The sequence below is a fragment of the Phocoena phocoena genome, chromosome 11, assembly GCF_963924675.1.
Source record: "Phocoena phocoena chromosome 11, mPhoPho1.1, whole genome shotgun sequence".
Taxonomy (NCBI): domain Eukaryota; kingdom Metazoa; phylum Chordata; class Mammalia; order Artiodactyla; family Phocoenidae; genus Phocoena; species Phocoena phocoena.
The window spans coordinates 58,439,966-58,461,699 of NC_089229.1; the positions used below are offsets into that span (position 1 = coordinate 58,439,966).

Below are 21,734 nucleotides of genomic sequence, written 5' to 3' on the forward strand. Positions count from 1 at the left end.
ATATTCAGGAGAGGGTAAAGAGCTTTTTAACCATACCACTCCCCAATGAGCCACTGCACTTTACAACTTTAAGTACCTAGCTATCCTCTCAGTGACCATTTACATTTAAGCCACAAAACCAAAACATGGGGAAGTAATCACAGTAGACATAACAGAATACTGTTCCTTGGGACATTCTCTTATTTAGTCAGTTTTCCAGCTCTGACACTTTTGTGAGCTGTGTTCTTAGAGAGCATGGTATTTCCCATGAAAAAGGAGTAGACGTGTTACTGGATGATTTGACTTTTGCTATTATGGTCACCTTTCCTGAGATGTATTCTTTTCAAATTCCTTTACCTCAGTTAACTATACTATCTTCTTCAGGTGTCTAGGGCTATGGATAGGATAACATGGTAATTGCTTAACTCAACTATAATAATAAAACAGTATATGTATTAAACATGCTTTTTCTGCCAACACGTCCATGCTTTTCTGTCAGAAAGATGGCTTTGAGAACCTTCTGTATACAGAAGTCCCAGAGTGGGACTCTGGCCTTACCTTGGCGGTGGGGGCGGGGGGCCGGGGGGCGGGAAGGATGGAGAATGTTAAATTTTGCAGTTGAGGGCTAATATCTAACATAGAGGGGTAACCTGGGCTGGGAGTTAAGAGGGTGGGGGCTTATACAGGGGGAAGACTCCTCTACGTGTGTATCTTGGTTTTCTCCCTAATCTTTTTATCTCTACAATTCTGACTTTTTAAAACACTGTTTCTATAAGGTCATTGCCCAGGTTAGGAGTATATTTCCACTTCCTCTTCTCTTCTCTCCTTCCCCACTCCCCCCGCAACTCCCCTCCCTCCCAATCCAGTACCTGGGTAGGAGAAGGGTAAGTAAAGTAGATGGAGGGGAGGGGGCATTCCCTCTAGAAGATTCCAGGTGACATAACCTTGTTTAACCGCCAGTATTTTTTTTCCCCTCTCTCTCCCCTCCTACAGAAATGGAGGCAAACGACCATTTTAACTTTACTGGCCTTCCCCCTGCACCTGCTGCCTCAGGACTGAAACCCTCTCCCTCCTCAGGGGAGGGGCTCTACACTAACGGGTCTCCCATGAACTTCCCCCAGCAAGGGAAAAGTGAGTGTGAGGGCCACATGGCCTGGGAGGGAGTGGGCATCGCTCCTTGAGAGCAGGTTGATGGGATAAGGTTTGGCTCTGGACTAGCTACTTTACAACAACTCTCTTTTATGCCAGGTGGGAAGGGAGGAAGTGAATCCTCAGAACTCCAGCTGCTGGAGAGAAGTCAAACTTCTAAGAACAAGTTCTAGGGATTTATGGAAACAACACTTTTCATTTTAAGGCTGGAAGGGATTAGAAAAACATACTGGCCTTTTCATCTTAGCTTGCTCTTCTGTCAGCCCTGTTCCCTGGCTGCTGCTTCTGATAACCAGGTTGGACCCGTGAGAAAGAGATAAAGGGCCAGCCGTCTGAGAAGCTGTTTTTAGGGGCTGGAGTAGCCCTCCCTTAGGACTGGGGGTGGAGGGGTTGGGTGAAGGTTGGGATATGTTTGCCTTCTAGTTCGTGCAGCAGAGAGGCGAGCAGATGCTTGAAGTGCTTGTGCCACCTCCTGTCCTTGCGGGTAGTTATAATTCTTACCTAGCTCCCCAGAGAGAAACATCTATAATTCCAGACGGAAGTGTTGCTGCCAGGATCAGGTCTTTTCCTGGATTTGGCTTATCAGTTGCTCTGTACCATGGCCCTGCCAAGTACCTCTCTAATCTTGCCTTGGTTTCAGGTACTTTATGCTTGGAAGCAGAGTGAGGCACAAATGTTTGCCTCCTTCCTTGCAGCAGAAAAATACTGCCACAGGCTTATTCTTAACCACCACTCCCTCCTGTCTTTCACAAGGGGGTTGCAGATAGATAGAAACTCCCTTATTTCGCTGGAGGACTGCTCCCATGTCCCCTGAAGCTTCCTTAGTATCTTGGTTCCTTTTATTTGATTGCCCTCCAATCCAGAGGCTGCCATTGGTGTTGAGAACTGAAGTCTGCATACTGCTCATGCAGTTTTCCCCCCCTGTGTATTACCCTCCAGTGCCTATGGGGAGGGGCCAAGCCCAGCCTTCCGAGCTGGGATCTTTCTGCTGTGGTGACTGCAAATTCTATTCTTAGCCCAGCACAAAGTGCTGGATCTGCATGTGCCAGTGAGGTGGAGGCTGTCCCTTCTGGTGCCACTGTGGGGCAAACAGGCACTGGGGAAGGCGGCGGGTGGTGGGGGGTGGGCAGAGAGTTCAGTCATGCCACTCCAAAGGAAGAATTCCTCCAGGGAATGAGGGTGGGGAAGAATGCAAGTCACTGTAGGGCGTCTGCGAACAGTTTCATTAAAAAAAAAAATTTTGAAAAGCCCTGAGCATCAAGAGCAGCCAGCTCTCTGCTGGTCGCTCTTGTGGTGGCTGGAAGAGTTCCCCAGCCCCCTACTCAGCAGCCTCAGCAGCAATTGCTAAGCTTCCACCCAGGAGCATCTGGGTTTGGTGTTCCCTGGAGACCAAAAAACTATAAATACAGTAGAGGGGGAATCCCCCACCCCTTCACCTTCCCTTTTTCTAGTCAGTGCTGTTCCTCTAGTAGAATTTATAGTGTTACTTGCATACATAGCTGTAACTGACCCTTTTCCCTCCTTCTCTGCCAGGTTTGAATGGGGATGTGAATGTTAATGGCTTATCTACTGTATCTCACACTACTACTTCAGGGATTTTGAACTCTGCTCCCCACTCCTCCAGCACCTCACACCTCCATCACCCCAACGTGGCCTATGACTGTCTCTGGAACTACTCACAGTACCCACCTGCCAATCCTGGCAGCAACCTCAAGGACCCACCCCTTCTCTCCCAGTTCTCGGGGGGGCAATACCCACTCAACGGCATCCTTGGGGGCAGCCGGCAACCTTCATCCCCAAGTCACAACACTAACCTTCGGGCTGGGAGCCAAGAGTTCTGGGCCAATGGTACCCAGAGTCCCATGGGGCTTAACTTCGATTCACAGGAACTATATGATTCCTTTCCTGACCAGAATTTTGAGGTGATGCCCAATGGACCCCCTAGTTTTTTCACCTCCCCACAGACTTCTCCTATGTTGGGATCCAGCATCCAGACCTTTGCACCCTCCCAGGAGGTAGGCAGTGGTATCCATCCTGATGAGGCAGCAGAAAAGGAGCTGACTTCAGTTGTGGCGGAGAATGGCACTGGCTTGGTAGGCAGCCTGGAGCTGGAAGAGGAGCAGCCAGGTATAACTGTGGGTCTGTGAGCTGGGTTGGGAGAGGGAAAATGGGGCTCTGGGGGGCGCAGTGGCTTTTTGAGGTGAGGAAAACTTGTCTTTCCAGCTCTCTGCAGTGGAGGCTGATTTGCATGTTGGTGATTAGCAGAGCCAAGTGGCTGGTGTTTTTGTGGCAGCAGCACCAGCTCGAGAGTGGGAGTGCAAATTATTTCAAGCTCATGCAGAGCTGCTGGCCTGGAGAGGGCAGGTGGGCGAGCCCGAAACAGCCCCAACAGACACCCTGCATCAAGAAAGCCTTCTTCTAAGTTATAGGAAGGGGTTGGGGCATCAGCAGGAGGCAAAGAAGCCAATTTGATTTGACTATGGCAGGGCCAGACTGGCTGCTAAAGTGGGCTGAGCCCTAAGTAGTGATTGGCACGTGCAGGAGGGAAGGAACAGGCAGAGCACACCATTGCTTGTCTACTCACAGTTTCCTTTCTTTTTTGTTGTTGTTAGCATAGGTACATGTGCAGTCCCTCTCACCTTCCCCCTCAGAATAGATAAATGCTTAGTTTGCTATTGATTCCAAGTATAAGGGTGACCACCCTGTGAAATCACAGGATGTTTTCTCTGTTTAACTGGATGGGGGAAACAGTTGAGAACATGATGGGGTTCTTGTCTCAGACCCCACTCTTCTTTCCCCTCTTTACCTGCTGCAGGATCTTCCTCGCACATCTTTGCATACTCAAAAGTTCTCGGTATGATCGGTACCCAACATAGAACTGGGACCCATAAATGTTGAAAGAATGAACATCCATCCCTCTAGCAAAGATTGCCTACTAATAGCTAACTGAACCCGTTGACGGCACTGATTTTGACTTTTGCCCTCTCCTGGGATTTCCTAGAACTAAAGATGTGTGGTTACAACGGCTCTGTCCCTTCTGTGGAATCATTACACCAAGAGGTCTCAGTCTTGGTCCCTGATCCCACAGTGAGCTGCTTAGATGATCCTTCACATCTTTCTGATCAACTGGAAGACACTCCAATCCTCAGTGAAGTCTCTCTGGAGCCCTTCAACACTTTGGCACCGGGTAGGCTTGGAGATTAGCTCCCTTCAACGTATCCATGCAGAGGGTAGCCACCTTATACCACCTGGAAGAGATAGTAAGCCAGGGAAAGTATTTGGGAATCTGGGACACTGGGGTCTCTAGATGATCCTGTGGCAGACCACAGTTTCATGCCACAGGCCTGACTGGGTCAGCTGCACTCTGAGCTGAATTGGTTCATTTCCCAGGTTCTCTCCCAGTGTTCCTTTTGGCCAAGAGCCCTGGATAGGGACTTTTTACCACACAGATGGGCTGTTTGGGTTCTCATTAACTTGCCATTGAACGATTACCTTTTACCCCACTGAAATATAAGAAAGGCCTATTTTATGATAGATGCTAGAATTTTGTGTTGGTCTGTGGGTAGAAACCATTGCCTTGCCTTTCCCTAATATTAGAAGGAAGCTTCACACTATAGGAACTAAAACTGGATATATTCAGACTAGTATTTCTTAACTCTTGCTTTCTGATTTTTCCACCCTTGAAGAGCCAGTGACTGGAGGACTCTATGGTATAGATGACACGGAGCTGATGGGTGCAGAGGACAAGCTGCCTCTTGAGGACAGCCCTGTGATCTCTGCCCTCGATTGTCCTTCCCTCAATAATGCCACTGCCTTCAGTCTCCTGGCAGATGACAGTCAAACTTCAGCCTCTATATTTGCCAGCCCCACCTCTCCCCCTGTCCTTGGGGAGTCTGTTCTGCAAGGTAAGTGAGGAGAGCTAGGACAGAGAAAGTCCTTGACCTGGGCAAAGGTGAGAGAACAGGCCTTAGGGGTGGGAAATCTGTGAGAACACCTTCCTGGGAGCTGAGGAGGCCATGGAACAGTGTATGGTGGGACTAAAAAAGGCACTCTGACTTCTGCCCTGTGCCCAAAAGAACTTGTGGGGTGAAACTTGGAGTTTGTGGGGAACAGGAGGCCAGAGGCCTTTACTGGCTCCAGGTGAAAGGTATTTCTTCACACAGTGACAGCAGCAGCAGCAGTTTTGCCCTTTAACCTTCATGAATGGTAGGGGAAGAGAGCCAGAGGCCATTTCTCTTTTTCCAACCCTAGGGGAAATCCCTTGAAATAACCTTGTTTTAGCTCCATCCAGGTTTGTCTGAGTAGATTCTCTTGTTTTATATGATCGTTCTTCCTTTAGCCATCCTGTCCCTTTGGATTCTAGATACTAGCTTTGACCTGAATAATGGCAGTGATGCAGAACAGGAAGAGATGGAGACTCAGGCTTCAGAGTTCCCACCATCTTTGACCCAGCCAGCCCCTGACCAGTCATCCACTCTTCAGCTCCGTACAGCAGCCTCGCCAGCGGTCTCACCAACAGCCTCGCCAGCAGTCTCCCTGGCGGTTTCTCCAGCAGCCTCCCCGGAAATCTCTCCAGCAGCCTCCCCAGAAATTTCCCCAGCCATCTCCCCGGCAGCCTTCCCAACAGTCTCTCCAACTTCCTCAGCAGCCCTCCCACCCGTCTCCTCAGAAGTCTCCTTGACGGCCTCCCCAGTGACCTCCCCAAAAGCCTCCCCCGCACCTTCCCCAGCAGCTGTCTTCCCAGCAGCCTCCCCAGCAGATAAGAATGTCAGCAGCTTCCTTGAGACAACTGCTGACCTGGAAGAGATCACTGGAGAAGGAGTCACTCCCTCTGGTAGTGGTGAGTGTCTAGATTCTGTTCCACCCCTAGCTGGTTCCAGGAAAAGTTTCTGTCTCATGTGGCATTTAGCCCTTCCTCACTGGCCTGTTGTCTCAGTATTTTGCTTGAACTCTTAACTTGGGTATCCCCCGTCTTCTTCCCCAAGGTGATGTCCTGAGGAGACGTATTGCTACCCCAGAAGAAGTCCGTCTTCCCCTCCAACATGGGTAAATGCTCTAGTTTGCTACATGCATCGACCTTTGACACATTTAATGAATGACTCTAGGAAAAAGGGAAGGGAGCTCCTCTCATCTGAGATGGGGAGAAATGGGCTAGACAAGAATGGGTTAAAGGATAGTTACCTGCAGTGATAATGTTTCTGGGCATGAGATTCTTAGGCTACCTTTCTTCCTCTCTCACGGTCTTCCTCCGCTCACCCATTCTTTCCTCATTTTGTGACCACTCAGTTTTTTCCTCAAGGGGCTACTGCTGTTATCTTTTCCAAATTCAGCTGGTGGGTCTAGGGTTCAGATGTCCAAATGAGTTACCTTGTCTTGTATGCTTAGAGAAGGAATAGCAGTGAATGGGGAGTGTCTTAGTCCCCATGAATTGGGATTTTTTTTTTTTTTTAATGCACTTTAAGGGCAGGAACAGTATGAGACCAGAATGAACAAGCCAGCACACCAAGGGCTTTATAGGAATAACTGCCTTCCTGACCTTCCCCACCTCCGCCCCTGTAGGCTACTTGTGATCACCAAGTCTGAGTTCTGCTTTAACTTTTGAGAGAAAGATAAGGCTTAGTCTTAGAATAATCTGTTGCTCAGAACACAGAGTTCCTCACTAAACCCTGGCCTCTACGGAGTCATTTCATGGAGTCAGCAGTGAGTTTACTCTTCTGCTTGCCTCCCCAGCCTCTGTCTCTTCTGCCTTTATTCTCTTAGGTCTTTTATCCTCTTTAGTGGAAACCCAGTAATTTGCCCTGAATGGCATTAGGGAGGGGGTTTCTGGCTGCTCATCTCACTGACTTTGTGAAGGGAGGGGTGGAGGTCTTTCTGGGCTTTTGCAGTTTGGTGTGTTGCTTTCCCCTGTGGTGCTGAGGGGCTTGTGGCCCAGGCCTGCCTTCTGACCAAGCTTGTATCTCAGGAACCTCTGCATCTACATGCAGTTCTAGTGAGACAGGTGCGGGGCAGGCCATCTGCTCACTGGGCTTGGCTTCTGGGTGGCTTGAGAGTGGGTAGGGGTGTGACCTGGCGGCAGGGCCCGTGTGCTTTTCTGGCAGGTGGCGGAGAGAGGTGCGCATCAAGAAGGGCAGCCACCGATGGCAGGGGGAGACCTGGTATTACGGCCCCTGTGGGAAGAGGATGAAACAGTTCCCGGAAGTGATCAAGGTAATGTAGTTTTCGTGGACTTTTTTAGGAAAGCACAGACTCCTGTTTTGGGGCCCAGTGGCAACAAGCTGGCATTGTCTGCTCTGGGGCTTGTTCTGCTTGTGCTATTGCTGGCCAAAGGTGTGGTAGGGCTGTAACTTCACTGATGCCACTCTACCTCCTCCTCATAGTACCTGAGCCGCAACGTGGTACACAACGTCCGCCGTGAGCACTTCAGCTTCAGTCCCCGTATGCCTGTTGGTGATTTCTTTGAAGAGAGAGACACACCAGAGGTGCACACCCAAGGGTTAAATATGCTTTTGTGTCTGAGAATGGGTTGATGGACAAGCTGCAGCTTCCTCTCATGGGGTTTGGAGATTCTTGGGCATTGAATGGTTCAGAGGGCCTGGTGGCTTGCACAGACTCCCTCCCATTGTAACAGAGTCTTCCTTATTACCTCAGGGCTTGCAGTGGGTACAGCTCTCAGCAGAGGAGATCCCATCCAGGATTCAGGCAATTACTGGGAAACGGGGCCGACCTCGAAACACTGAGAAGGCCAAGACCAAGGATGTCCCCAAGGTGAAACGGGGCCGAGGTCGGCCACCCAAGGTCAAAATCACTGAGCTGTTGAATAAGACAGACAACCGCCTCCTAAAGAAACTGGAGGCCCAAGGTACGATTGGGGATTCTGCTCACTCTCTGAGGTATCTGAAATGTTGATGAATAGCTAATGCCTGGGTTTCCCAGGAGTGTGACTGACATCTGGAAGAAATGAATCTGAATCACCTTCCCCTCTCTGGAAAGCAGCATCAGGGTCCCAGCACTTTTGTGGTACTTCTTTTACAATCAGTTTCTTTCCTGAGTTACTCTCTTACTAGTGGAGCCTGGGCGGTTCCCAAAAATAGTTATGAGAGGAGAGGGCTTTCATGTCCTTTCTTTCCATCTTTCAGCTTACTTATCTTACTGGTTTTGGCTGTCTCGTACGTATACTCTTACCTTACTCATTGCCACCATCATGGAGGTTCAGAATTCACATCTGAATCCAAAAGATAATTGGCACTGTTTTAGTGGGATGGACAGATTGGAAATGTCTAATTTTTCAGTAAATATTGCACTTGCCCTGATATAGTATAAATTTGAAATAATTTGGAGTCATCGGTCTCCTATTCAGAGTTCCAGCTCTTCCAGATTCTGACTGTATGACCTGGAGCAAGTCACTTATATTTTAATAAAAGCCTATAGTGGTTCATCTGCAGGTAATACCTGTCTAACTTAGAGGGTTGTTGTACAGATGTGGTGGTGGTAGTGTTTATATGCCAGAATAGGATAGGTACTGTCATATCAAAAACACCAATTCTGAAACACTATTGTTTGCAGAATCACACTTCAATATTATCTTCCAAAAGGGAAGAAATTCAGACCTTTTAGTAGAGCAAGACATAAGAGCTGAGCGTAAGCAATAGCTATGTCAGTTTGATATGATTCTGCTGAAGTGTCCATTATCTGGGCCCTTTCTTTCTGGCACATTCTTGCTTAATTGGTGTTTCCCACTCAAGACCACCTGCTTTCCCTGGCAGTTTTTCTGTTTCCTTTCTTTGTTCTAAGATCAATCTGTCAGATAGCCTGGAGGAGAGACAGGCTATAAGGCTACTTTGCTGTTTTGGCCTCTAGGACCCCTTCTAAAGCAGTCTAGTGTTCCAGGGGCTGGTGCTTCTGGGCAGGAGATACCATTGGAGTTCTTTGTGCCACCTCTGTAGCAGGTGCCTCTCCTACATTTTTTCTCCAACAACATTTTATGTATACTTAAAAACAACCCCACAAACTTTTGGATTCTTCAGGGAGCTGCTTCGGAGGCCAGCTTTGTGACAGGCGTGTGCTGCTCTGGGTGCTGGAGATTGGCCTGCCTCCCTCTTCATTTTCCTTTCTGCCCTCACAGAAACACTGAATGAGGAAGATAAATCAAAGATGAGTAAAATCAAGAAGAAGATGAAGCAGAAGGTACAACGGGGAGAGTGTCAGACTACTAACCAAGGGCAGGTGAGGGACATCAGAGAGATCACACAGTAGGTTAACTTTTCCTACAGCTGCTCTGTCTTCTCTTCCTTCTCCCACGTCTGCCACTCGCCATTTAGAGAATTGGGCTTATTCAGGAATAATGTGAGCATCTCCAGGGTGAGAGAATTGATCCATTGCCAACCTTTCATCCCATGTCTCACCTCTCTTCCCCAGTACCCTTGTTTGTTTTTGAATGCTAGTCAAAGCGGTGATGCTTTCAGAGTTTGAGGAGAAATGACTTCCCTTATGGTTTACAGGCCAAGAGCAAGAGGAAACAAGAGACCAAGAGCTTAAAGCAGAAGGAAGCCAAGAAGAAATTGAAGGTAGGTGCATGTACCCACAAGCATAACTTTGAAGTCACCAAACTGATTTTGCAAGACGTGTGAGTTGGTGTCGTTTTATAGTCATGTTTTTGGGTGTAAGGTGGGGAGGACGGGGACCTGGAAAGGGTGGTGACTTGAATCTTTATGGCACTCTTGATTCCTCTCTCCCTTGGGTGGCTAGGCTGAGAAGGAGAAAGTAAAAACAAAGCAGGAAAAACTGAAGGAAAAAGTCAAGAGGGAGAAGAAGGAGAAGGTAAAAATGAAGGAAAAGGAGGAGGTGGCCAAAGCCAAGCCAGCCTGTAAAGCAGATAAAGCGCTGGCCACACAGAGGCGCTTTGAGGAGCGACAGAGGCAGCAGATGATCTTGGAGGAGATGAAGAAGCCCACAGAGGACATGTGTCTGACTGACCACCAGGTAGTGAGGGGAGAGTAACAGGTCCTGGAGGGGCCATCCATGAAGACACTTCTGTGAAAGGAAGAGCCTCCTAGATATCCAGACTGTTGCCTTCCCATATGTTTGACAGAACACCCTACCTCTTTTTATCTCTACAGCCCCTGCCTGACTTCTCACGCATCCCTGGTCTGATCCTGCCTAGTGGGGCCTTCTCAGACTGCTTGACCATTGTGGAGTTCCTGCACAGCTTCGGCAAGGTGCTGGGCTTTGACCCTGTCAAAGATGTACCTAGCCTGGGGGTCCTGCAGGAGGGACTCCTGTGTCAAGGCGACAGCTTGGGCGAGGTGCAAGATCTGCTGGTGCGGCTCCTGAAAGCTGCGCTCTATGATCCTGGCTTGCCTTCCTACTGTCAGGTGAGGTCCTTTCCTGGGCAGGTTCAGAGGGCCTGGAATCCGTGCTTTTCTCAGTTTTGCTTTCTGTTTAAGTTAAACACATGAAAGCCCCTTCCCAAAGTGATCAGGACAAGTGAAGGGAGATATACAAACGGTCCCCAATTTACAGTGGTTTGACTTATGATTTTTCGACTTTACAGTGGTTCAGAAGTGTTACGCATTCGGTGGAAACTGTACTTCACATTTTGATTTTGATCTTTTCCTGGGCTAGAGAAACACAGTACGATACTCTCTCATGATGCTGGGCAGCGGCAGCAAGGCACACCTCCCAGTCAGCCATGTGTTCACTGATATACTTACAACCATTTTGTACCCATGCAGCCATTCTGTTTCTCACTTTCAGTACAGTATTCAGTAGATTACACGAGATAGTCAACATTTTATCATAAAATGGCTTTGCGTTAGATGATTTTGCCCAACCCTAGGCTAATTTAAATGTTCTGCGCATGTTTAAGGTAGGGTTGGCTAAGCTATCATGTTCTGTAGATTAGATGTATTAAATGCATTTTCTTTTTTTTTGGTACGCGGGCCTCTCACTGTTGTGGCCTCTCCCGTTGCGGAGCACAGGCTCCGGACGCGCAGGCTCAGCGGCCATGGCTCACGGGCCCAGCCGCTCCGCGGCATGTGGGGTCTTCCCGGACCGGGGCACGAACCCATGTCCCCTGCATCGGCAGGCGGACTCTCAACCACTGCGCCACCAGGGAAGCCCTAAATGCATTTTCAACTTACGATACTTTCAATTTATGATAGGTTTATTGGGACATTACCTCATCATAAGTTGAGGAAGATCTATATACTACATGCTAGCCCTTCTGGTAATTTATTGCATCTTCTCCTAGGTTACTTCTACTCACTGCTTTAAGGTTTTAGGTCCTGACTCTTGTCATTCTCTCCAGGGACAAGTGGAGGAAGATCTGTAGTTTCTTCCTGTTTCTGTTTTCCATATATTTTTTCCTCTTCTATTCCTTTTTCTTTCTGACCTCCCTCTGCTTACTTTGTTCATTTTCCTTTACTTTACTCCTTTTCTTTTGCACCTGTCCTTTTCCTTCTCTCATCTGTCCTATCAACTTTCATTCTTTTCTTCTTTTCCTATCTTAACCCTGTAGTTCTATTGTATTTTCCTGCTCCAGATTCACCCAACTTGAGTTGTTCCTCTTTCTCTCTTAACTCCTATCATGCTCTCCTCCAAACAGTCCTTAAAGATCTTGGGGGAGAAGGTGTCCGAGATCCCACTAACAAGAGACAATGTGTCTGAGATCCTGCGCTGCTTCCTCATGGCGTATGGAGTGGAGCCAGCCCTTTGCGACAGCCTGCGCACCCAGCCTTTTCAAGCCCAGCCGCCCCAGCAGAAGGCTGCTGTCCTGGCCTTCCTTGTGCATGAGCTCAATGGCTCCACCCTCATCATCAAGTGAGGGGCAGGGGTGGGGATGGTTATTGTGTGCCTTGGTCAGAATGGGATGGGGGAGGGGGTTAGCCATTTAGAAATCCTCGGCAGTGTGTGTCCACCGCCATGCTCTGGACATGCTGGTGGTGTGACTTAGGACTGAATCTAATTTTCTTCCCTGGGAGAATCCAAGCCTTCCTCTGCCGTTCATCCAATCTAGGCTCTAGGATGAAACTCCCTTTACCCTTGAGCCTCCCTTCTTTTGTGTATGTGCTGCCACTTCTCCCTCAAAATCCCATTCCCTGTTCCCCTGCAGTGAGATTGACAAGACTCTGGAGAGTATGTCCAGCTACAGGAAAAACAAGTGGATTGTTGAAGGCCGGCTCCGGAGGTATGGACAGGACAGAGGAGAGAAGGGGGAAAGAGTGAAGCATAGCCAGGACTTTTGCTTGGAACTCAGTGTCCTTAGCCCCTCCTCTGGGGTTGGGACCTTACCCCAGGGCCTGGGATTGCTTAGATTCACGGTGTTCCTTTTGTGGTGATATCATGTTCCTCACCACGGTTTCCCTTAATCTGTCTACGTCAAGATTGAAAACTGCTTTGGCCAAGCGAACTGGGCGACCTGAGGTAGAGCTGCAGGGGCCGGAGGAAGGCCTGGGGCGGAGGCGCAGTTCTCGGATCATGGAGGAGACCAGTGGCATGGAAGAGGAGGAAGAGGAGGAGACTACAGCTGCTGTCCATGGCCGTAGGGGTCGAAGAGATGGAGAGGTACTAGCCCAGACCAAGGAAAGTGGGAGTTGGAAAACAGATTATTTCTTTTTCTTGAATCTGATGATTCCCTTTCTCTTGGTGTCTACTTGTTTTTTCTCCAGGTTGATGTCATAGCATCTAGCATCCCAGAGCTAGAGCGCCAGATAGAAAAACTCAGCAAGGTATTGTGCTTCTAACCTCCCAGGAGCTGGAGATAGGGGCTGGGTGAGAATTGATTCCTTATGAGTAGGGCCCAGATGGTATCAATTTTATAGGGAAGCTGAGAGCCATTGCCCTTCTCCCATATACTGGATGAAGTCACCACCGGGACTGAAGCTGGACTTCCAGTCCCTGGAAGTGTGTTTTTCATTCATCTTCCTTTTCCACTGCCTACCCAGCGTCAGCTCTTCTTTCGCAAAAAGCTGCTTCACTCATCCCAGATGCTCCGGGCAGTCTCCTTGGGTCAGGACCGCTACAGACGCAACTACTGGGTGTTGCCGTATTTGACTGGTATCTTTGTGGAAGGAACAGAGGGGAGCTTAGGTAGGTGTGTTGTAGGACCCTGAATTGAGTCCTGTCTAACAAAAGTTAAACGATTCCTTTTCCTCTACCTAGTTGTCTTGGGCTTCTTTCATTGTATGAGAATCAGTATAGCACAGTGTGGTTAAGAGCACAGGCTCTGGAGTAGGACTGCCTACCTACCTGCTCTGCCACTTACCAGCTGTATGCTTTCATTTTTTCATTTGTAAAATGGAGTTAATACTAGAATGTATACGTCATAGGGCTATTGAGAGGATTAAAATGAGTTAATGCTCTTAGAATAACGCTTACCTTATAGCTGGTTCTCAGTAAATGTTAGCTTATGATTATGCTGATGGTGATTACTTGGGAGCATAATGGTTCTTTTCCAGACACTGTGCTCATTGGCATATAAGCTTTTCCCAGTGCAGTCTCCAAAAGGGGGGTATGAAGTCCAAGAGAAACAGAAAGTATATGTCTTGTGTTTGTACACCCTCTTTCTTTCCCCTTATATCTGTGTATGTGTTATGCTCTTCATTTTTCTTTACAGTTCCTGAGGATGTGATAAAGCAGGAAACTGACTCCTTAAAAGTGGCAACCCATTCAACACCCAGCCCAGCCTCCTTCTCTCTGAAGAGGGAGTTAGCTGGCTCCAGCACCTCTGCCAGTTCTCCTGCCCGGGCCCGAGGCCGACCTCGGAAAACTAAGCCTGGGTCTGTGCAACCTAGGCACTTGAAATCTCCTGTCAAGAGTCAAGGTTCAGAACAGCTGCAGGTCCAGCTTCAGCCCGAGACTCAGCCCCATCCTCAGCTTCAGGCTCATGCCCAGCCCCAGCTTCAGTCCCATCCTCATTCCCACAATGGGTTCCTAGAGCCAGAGGGCTCCCCTCTGTCTCTGGGTCAGAGCCAGCACGACCTCAGCCAGTCAGCCTTCCTGTCTTGGCTGAGCCAGACTCAGAGCCATGGCTCCCTGCTCAGTAGCTCAGTCCTCACACCTGATAGCAGCCCTGGAAAACTGGACCCAATGCCATCACGGCCCCCGGAGGAGCCAGAACCTGACGAGAGAGAAGCCAGCCCCGATTCTCAAGCTCCCTGGTTTAACTTCTCAGCCCAGATGCCCTGCAGTGCTGCCCCTACACCACCCCCTGCAGTTTCTGAGGACCATCCCACTCCTTCCCCTCAGCTACCTGCCTCCTCCAAGCCAGTAAGTAGCCAGAATTAGTGGTATGCACTTATCTTCATCTTGCCACAGGCCCTGTGGCCTGGCTGTGGGCTGTTGCTTAAGTTGGGGGAAGGGATGGGGCCACTGGGGTCCTGTCAACATGAAAACACCCTCATCACCTTATGTTTCATCATTCACAGGTGAATAGACCCAGTGCTGCCAACCCCTATTCTCCAGTGCAGCTCTCTTCCACCCCCTTGTTGGGCGTGGCTCCTAAAAGGCGAGCAGGAGACCCTAGAGAAACACCACAGAGCCCCACAGGGATGGGACAGCCAAAACGGAGAGGGAGACCTCCCAGTAAGTTCTTCAAACAGATGGAGCAGCGTTACCTAACCCAGCTGACAGCCCAGCCTGTCCCCCCTGGTGAGTGACTTTGGGGTGGAATGGGGTGAGATATAGGTAGGAGTGGCATCAGATGTGGACCATGTGATTCATAGCTGGTTCCCACTCCCCACCCCACACACATAAACTGTCTTCACAGAGATGTGCTCGGGCTGGTGGTGGATCCGAGATCCTGAGACATTGGATGCCATGCTCAAGGCCCTGCACCCCCGAGGCATCCGAGAGAAGGCACTTCACAAACACCTAAACAAGCACAGGGACTTCTTACAGGAAGTCTGCCTGCGGCCCTCAACTGGTAAGGTAGATGCGTAACCAGCCTGAGCTGCAGAGCCCAGGTAAACGTTGAGCTGCTGCTGTGGACAACGAAATAGCCTGATGGGCTTTTCCCTCTGCCTTCTGTCTTCTCAGACCCTATCTTTGAGCCTAGTCAGCTACTTGCCTTTCAAGAAGGGATCATGAGCTGGTCCCCCAAAGAGAAGACATATGAGACAGACTTGGCCGTGCTTCAGTGGGTAGAGGAGCTGGAACAGCGGGTTATCCTGTCTGATCTGCAGATTCGGGTACACTTGGGCTGGCACTGGGTAGGGGGTTGTTGACGAGAGGGTGTTAATCTCCTGTACCCTGTTAGGGAAAACTTGGGGTTCCCACTTCACAAGTGACCTCCCATGACCCTAAATGGGTCACATCATTTTCTATGCTTAATGTTCTTTCTTTATAATGAGTTTTATTCCTCTCTCCCACCTGCAGGGCTGGACACGTCCCAGCCCAGACTCTACTCGTGAAGACTTGGCCTACTGTGAGCATCTACCTGACTCCCAGGAGGATATCACCTGGCGGGGTCGAGGCAAGGAAGGACTGGCACCCCAGCGTAAAACTACCAACCCCCTGGACCTGGCAGTGACGCGACTTGCTGCCCTGGAGCAGAATGTGGAGCGGCGGTACCTGCGGGAGCCCCTATGGCCAGCTCATGAGGTTGTGCTGGAGAAGGCCTTGCTCGGCACGCCCAGTAGTGCCCCACAGTGTGCCACTGCGGAGATGTGAGTGGCTCCCCCCTTCTTGGTCTTGCGGAGAAGGGATAAATTTAATGGACCCTGCTCCTCATCCCCAGATCACCACTTTCTCCCTCCAGATCATATGAGATTACCCCTCGCATTCGAGCCTGGCGCCAAACGCTAGAGCGGTGCTGGAGCGCGGCCCAGGTCTGCTTGTGCCTGGGCCAGCTGGAGAGGTCCATTGCCTGGGAGAAGTCTGTCAACAAAGTGGTAAGAGGCCTGGAGAGCCTGGGGGAGCTGACAAGATGGCCAGCTGGCGTGGGTGGGGTCAGTGGCAGGCAGAGGCTTGAGGGCTCACTCTGCCTCCTCACAACCTTGGTCCAGACCTGTCTAGTCTGCCGGAAGGGTGACAACGATGAGTTTCTTCTACTTTGTGATGGGTGTGACCGTGGCTGCCATATTTACTGCCTTCGGCCCAAGATGGAGGCTGTCCCAGAAGGAGACTGGTTCTGTGCTGTCTGTTTGGCCCAGGTAAGGCTTCTGCTCCCTCTCATTCCACTCCCAAGCAAAAGTCAGAGATTTTCTTTCTCATCCCATTTACCACCAGTCCTACAAATATCATTCTTACCATGCCTCAGTCTCTCCTGGGAAAGGGCTCCAGACTAAGTGCTAGGAGACCTGAGTTCTGATCCTTCTTTGCACAAGTCACTTAAATTCTATAACCTTACTTGTTTTTACTTTCCTTATAAAATGGGAATGATTATACTTTCCTTTTCACCTACCTTATTGGGTTATGTGAATAAATTCACATGCTGGCTTATGCATGAAAGTATTTTGAAGCCTCAGTCACACTTAGACAAGTAGGGATTGTAATAAAGTGAAGGGCAAGCAGAGTACATCTCCAGCTGTTGCTGATCTTACCTTTTTCTTATCTTCAGCAGGTAGAGGGAGAATTGACTCAGAGGCCAGGTTTCCCAAAACGAGGCCAGAAGCGGAAAAGTAGTTATGTGCTGAACTTCCCAGAGGGTGATAGCTGCCGGCGCCGGCTGCTGTCGAGGGGCCGAGAAAGCCCGGCAGTGCCTCGGTGCTCAGAAGGAGGACAGTCCCCCTCAAAGCGGCGGCGGCTCTCCATGCGGAACCACCACAGTGATCTCACGTTTTGCGAGTGAGTTGAGTGAATTCTGGGGACAACTGGCTCTATCTTTGCCAGGGTAAAGGGCTGGGAGGGGTCAGTGTGTTTGCTTCCTGAGAGTGCAGTCATCACTGTCTTTCTTAATAGGATTATCTTGATGGAGATGGAGTCCCATGATGCAGCCTGGCCTTTCCTGGAGCCTGTGAACCCACGATTGGTGAGTGGGTACCGGCGCATCATCAAAAACCCTATGGATTTTTCCACCATGCGGGAGCGGCTGCTCCGGGGAGGGTAAGTAGACTTCAGTAACTGTCCCGGCTCTTCTGTTACGGCCGTAACTTGTACCCAGCTCACAGGTCTGTCTCCACCCCTGCCCAGGTACACCAGCTCAGAGGAGTTTGCAGCTGATGCACTTCTGGTCTTTGACAACTGCCAGACATTCAATGAGGATGACTCTGAAGTGGGCAAGGCTGGGCACATCATGCGTCGCTTCTTCGAGAGCCGCTGGGAGGAGTTTTATCAGGGAAAACAGGCCAATCTGTGAGGCAAGGGAGGTGGGGAGTCACCTTGTGGCATTGCTCTCTGCCCTCCAAACAGACAGACCCTGCCATTCTCACCTGCTGATGCTGCCCTGGGTCCAGACTTGAGTCAGAGGTAGAACCCTGATTTTTGACCCTACCTTTGGCAGCGCCCTACATCTTCTTATCCCTACACCCCTTTCTTCCTTTCCTCCTCTTGTTCCTCACATAAGAGGGGCAGAGATGAGGTCCTTCTGGACTGAAAGCCAAAAAAAAAAAAAAGAAAAAATAATTTTTCCTTTCTGTTTTATTTCCTAATTAAAAAAGAGGAGGAGGATGAAAGAAGCCCCTACTTCCTCCTCCCAGCTTTCTCACCTTCCCTGTTCGTGCCCCAGCATTCTGGGGCTATTTAACAATAGCAATAGTTCTAGTGAATGTGTGAAACCAAGAAACACTCTGTACTGTGTGTGGACCCGCAGTGACGGCCAGTAAAGTGGACTTAACTCCCAAGTGTGTCGAGCCGGACACCGGGCCCTGAACATGCTGCTTCCATGTTCAGTCCCTCCCCTGCTTTTCACTTTCTCTCTCTCATTCCCTCCCCCCCGCCCCCTTTTCAGATTTTCTCTCATCCAATAATGTAAAACTGTTGTGTACGGGTTCCTCCATCCTTTTCCCCCAAATCTTTTTTCCCTTCAAAGGAAAAAGAAGTTCAGAGGTCCCTGTCTTTCTCTCTGTCCTCATCTTCCTGCCAATAGCTAGTCCCTCTATAATGTTGGATACTCCTCAAATGCTGAGTTTCTAGCCTTTTCTGAAACTTAGCAAACTGGGGAGATGGCAGGGAGGCACCCTGAACCCTGGGCCTTCCAGCCTCCTTCCCCACCTCTTACCCAAACCTCCTTCTTGGGAACTCCTCAGGGACAACTACTGCTGAGTTTGGGCACACCCCCAAGATGGAGGCCAGGTAGCAATCGACTGGCCTGAGAGAGAGAGAGGTGTGTGTGTGTGTGAGAGAGTGAGTGAGTGAGAGGATGCTGTGATTGTGCCCCTGTTTTGTTTGGTGGCATCCATTCAGTTTTTCCCCCACGTATCTGTTTCCCATTGTTTCCAACCATTGAAACACCTTTCCCATTGTTTCACACCATCACTTTGTCTTTGGGAAACCACAGGAACAGTTTTTCTGGGTACAAGGCTGTGTCTCTCCCCTCTCTCCCAGTCATTTCTGTTCCAGCCTCTTCAAACTGTGCAATCTTTCAGCAGGAACTCCCTCTCCTTTCAGTAGCTCTGAGTCTTAAGCTTTTGCAGGGAGAGGAGTAGAACTGGATCTCTTCCTAATCCCATGAGCTTCTGTGGGTTTAGTAGTGCTTTCCTTCCCTTATCTACTTCATATCCTGGGACCCCTTCTCCAGTAGCAGAGACCCCAGAACACAGGAGAGTAGGGAGGAGAGGTTCTGGGTCCACCACTGCCCTACATGTGACTGTGCCCAAGTTAAGCCCCGACCTGTGAGAGGAAAGCTGCTAACTCCCAGCTATAGCCATGGGCCCCTGGCCCCTGCTTTCCTGCTCAGCAGAGCCCCTCCCATCAGAGATTACGGGTACTTGCACTGGGGAGGTGGCTGCTGGCTGGCCCAAGCAGAGCGCTGAGGCACCCAAGAAGTGTTCCACTGGTGGGAGGGGGTGCCAGGTGAGGGGAGCATTCCTTGTGCTTCTGGCAGCACTGAATAGCCACTGAAGGGGGTGAGGGGGCAGTACAGGTCCCGGGGCAGCCCCTTTCTTATTCCTTTATGCCCCTTCTCCCCCATGGCCTATTTCTAAAGTCGCCTTTTCTGTCAGATAAACCTCAGAACTTTTAATTTTATTTGAGATTTTTTTTTTGCTTTTAAATAAGAGGTGGATTGAAGAATATTTGAATTGACTTTATATTATGCATAAATATTTATATTTTATCTAAATAACTGCGCTGTAACAAACTTTGTGTTAGTCAGACATTTGGAACTGTTGTAGTTGGGGGCTCTTCTTTTCCCCATGGCAGTCTTACCCTGCTATAAAATGTTCCAGATTAATTCTACTGTTGGAGGTTAGGTGGACGGGGGAGTGAAATCTTGATTGTTCCTGTTCTGTGTTCCTCTCCCAGCTCCATCTCTTTCCCTAGGGACCAGGCACTCTTAAGGTGGGGTGGGTGGAGTCCTAGCCTCAATTTGAAGTGAGGGTTGATGGGGGGCGGGGGGAGGGCATGACCAAAGGGGCCGTTTCTCACTTTCCTTTCCTCATCTTCACTCTGCCCCTTGAGCTAGGTGGATTTTCTCTTTTTGACAAATAAGAGTATTTGGTAGGGAAGGCAAGTTAAAAAAGTAAATAAAACCCACCCCTACCCCTTTGTTTCCCCTCCCCTATCAGTCTGGTAACAGGAAGAAACCACACCATCAACACCAACAAATTTCCACGTTCCTTTTACAACAAAAGGGACTTGACTTTTTATATAACCAAATGTGGTGTTTTAGTGACTTTTTGATAATGTACAGTTTTTTGTGAATTTAAATTTATTTCTTTCTATATTTTTAGGACCAATCTCATTTTTAATAAGGTAAAAAAAGGAAAAAAAAGTCTAGAGAAAAAAACTCCTGTTTTTGCCATGTGATGTTCCACAAGTGCAGCTGTAGAAAAGTGCTTGTCAGTTGAATAAAAACCACATTTGATAGAGATTCAAAAGAGTCTGTATTTATCTTCCTTCAACATAGGTTTTCATACTTGCCTAAAGGTGAAGGCTGGGTGTTAGGGTGAGTACGACTGGTTTGATGTAGGAGACCACAGGCCAGGGAGAAATACGCCTCTAAACTTCAAAGTTTATCTCTGAACCTCCAAGCTTGGCCCTTCCTGTGCAAGAGGCATCCAAGGCAGAATTTGTGCTCATGTGGGTAGAACAGGTGCTCCTGGCTGAGGTGCTAAAACAAAGGATTCAAGTGTCCCTAGTTCCTGCCTTGTGAGACATGGCCTTGGCTTCCTAAGCTGCCACCTGTGTTCCCATTATAGCAAATATATGTGCTCAACACCACCTTCCCAGCTTCCAATCATGGATAAGACACCACGAGGTAGACTTTTGTGTTTTATTTCAAAAGTTGAAATAAGACAAAGTTCTACCCAATTGTAGGGAAGGAACAAGTGAATACCAAGGGTCAGAAGAATGGGTAGCATTGGCACAGACGTGGCAAGAGTATAAAACTGGAAACCTCTGGATAAAGAAAAAATGTGTTTTGAGTATAAATTAAACTTATTTCCTGTCCAAGGTGATAAGTGCATGCTAGAGAGCACTTGGCCACCCGAAAAAAAATGTGTGTGTTGGGGGATGTGGACACCAGTAATGGGGCAAGAACTTTTCTTTACTCAGGCTAGGAAAGCTTATCACACCCCAGGCTGGAAGTTTTGTTTTGGTGACCCTCTAAACTAACTGGAATAGGTGGAGAAGGAGCATCTCTGCTTTCAGCCCTATAAAAATCCCAGATGCCCTCTCTGGTGCATGTTTACCTTCTCAGCTCATGGCAGCCACTGGCAAACTCTTATCCTCTCAAGTTCTGAGCTCTGCTCCCATGTTGGTGTTCCTGGGGGTGGCTCCCAAGCATTAATTAATATTCTAAGCACTCATTACTCAGCCTATCCTCCTGGCATACCACAGCAAGACCTAACTGAAGAGTTCACACTATTCTGGGGTGATAAAGGAGGTAAAAATCTCAAAGAAGACATTCCAGAAACAAATAACCAAGAGATTTTGCAATTGATCGTGAGACCTTTGTAGCCCCCATCCTCCTAACCCTTATGAAGGCAAGGACAGAGTAAAGGAAGGAAAGAAGTGAACCAGGTGCCCGTGTTGAATTGTGAAACTGTGAGGTAGGTCTTTAACAAAGACAAAGTTCTGGGATACACCTGGAGAATGAAGATTCATTCAAAACAGACGTGGACATGCCAGGGAGAAGGAGCAGTGGTAACTGGGGTGAGAGGGCACCTAGCTTCCTCATTACTACAGTCATGTGGGGACCACCCCTAGGGAGGTGCAGTAGAATTCGGCGAAGACGAGAAGGGTGATAGAGCTCCAGGCCCACCTCAGCTGTTGGAGGAAGACCCTCCTACGAAAGGAAGGAGTAAAAGCTGAGTAAATGAGGGATCTGCTAATGCTTGGAAAGACCTAACATGCAGGTAGCATAGAAATGGAGTAGTTGGTTTAAGAGGGAATCAGGAAGGATCAGTGTGACAAGGCCCAAGGTTTAAGACCTAGCCCTTACAGACTAGCTTTCATAATACCCACCCTCTTCTCTGAATGAAGCTGGTCTAGCAGAGCCTGAGGACAAG

At 49.0% G+C, this 21,734-nt stretch overlaps 1 protein-coding gene across 2 annotated transcripts in view; it reads left to right on the forward strand.

Annotated features, from left to right (window-relative positions):
- Positions 1-20,102, forward strand: part of BAZ2A (bromodomain adjacent to zinc finger domain 2A) — a 34,244-nt gene extending 14,142 nt beyond the window's left edge. The window contains exons 1-29 of one of the 2 annotated variants that reach the window (XM_065886912.1): positions 975-1,110; positions 2,662-3,050; positions 3,141-3,255; positions 4,130-4,315; positions 4,815-5,033; positions 5,492-5,968; positions 6,114-6,174; positions 7,227-7,335; positions 7,506-7,607; positions 7,777-7,987; positions 9,251-9,351; positions 9,627-9,692; positions 9,874-10,107; positions 10,245-10,499; positions 11,732-11,946; positions 12,239-12,313; positions 12,510-12,690; positions 12,795-12,854; positions 13,071-13,215; positions 13,742-14,394; positions 14,553-14,775; positions 14,894-15,049; positions 15,163-15,314; positions 15,502-15,791; positions 15,884-16,016; positions 16,131-16,277; positions 16,685-16,911; positions 17,026-17,169; positions 17,257-17,678. In XM_065886912.1, the coding sequence (XP_065742984.1) occupies positions 975-1,110; positions 2,662-3,050; positions 3,141-3,255; positions 4,130-4,315; positions 4,815-5,033; positions 5,492-5,968; positions 6,114-6,174; positions 7,227-7,335; positions 7,506-7,607; positions 7,777-7,987; positions 9,251-9,351; positions 9,627-9,692; positions 9,874-10,107; positions 10,245-10,499; positions 11,732-11,946; positions 12,239-12,313; positions 12,510-12,690; positions 12,795-12,854; positions 13,071-13,215; positions 13,742-14,394; positions 14,553-14,775; positions 14,894-15,049; positions 15,163-15,314; positions 15,502-15,791; positions 15,884-16,016; positions 16,131-16,277; positions 16,685-16,911; positions 17,026-17,169; positions 17,257-17,422 (5,628 nt within the window). In that variant the 3' untranslated portion in view covers positions 17,423-17,678. Of the gene's footprint in view, positions 1-972; positions 1,111-2,661; positions 3,256-4,129; positions 4,316-4,814; positions 5,034-5,491; positions 5,969-6,113; positions 6,175-7,226; positions 7,336-7,505; positions 7,608-7,776; positions 7,988-9,250; positions 9,352-9,626; positions 9,693-9,873; positions 10,108-10,244; positions 10,500-11,731; positions 11,947-12,238; positions 12,314-12,509; positions 12,691-12,794; positions 12,855-13,070; positions 13,216-13,741; positions 14,395-14,552; positions 14,776-14,893; positions 15,050-15,162; positions 15,315-15,501; positions 15,792-15,883; positions 16,017-16,130; positions 16,278-16,684; positions 16,912-17,025; positions 17,170-17,256 lie in introns of those variants that run through there. The other variant, XM_065886911.1, reaches the window with a different exon arrangement.
- Positions 20,103-21,734: the final 1,632 nt, after the last annotated feature.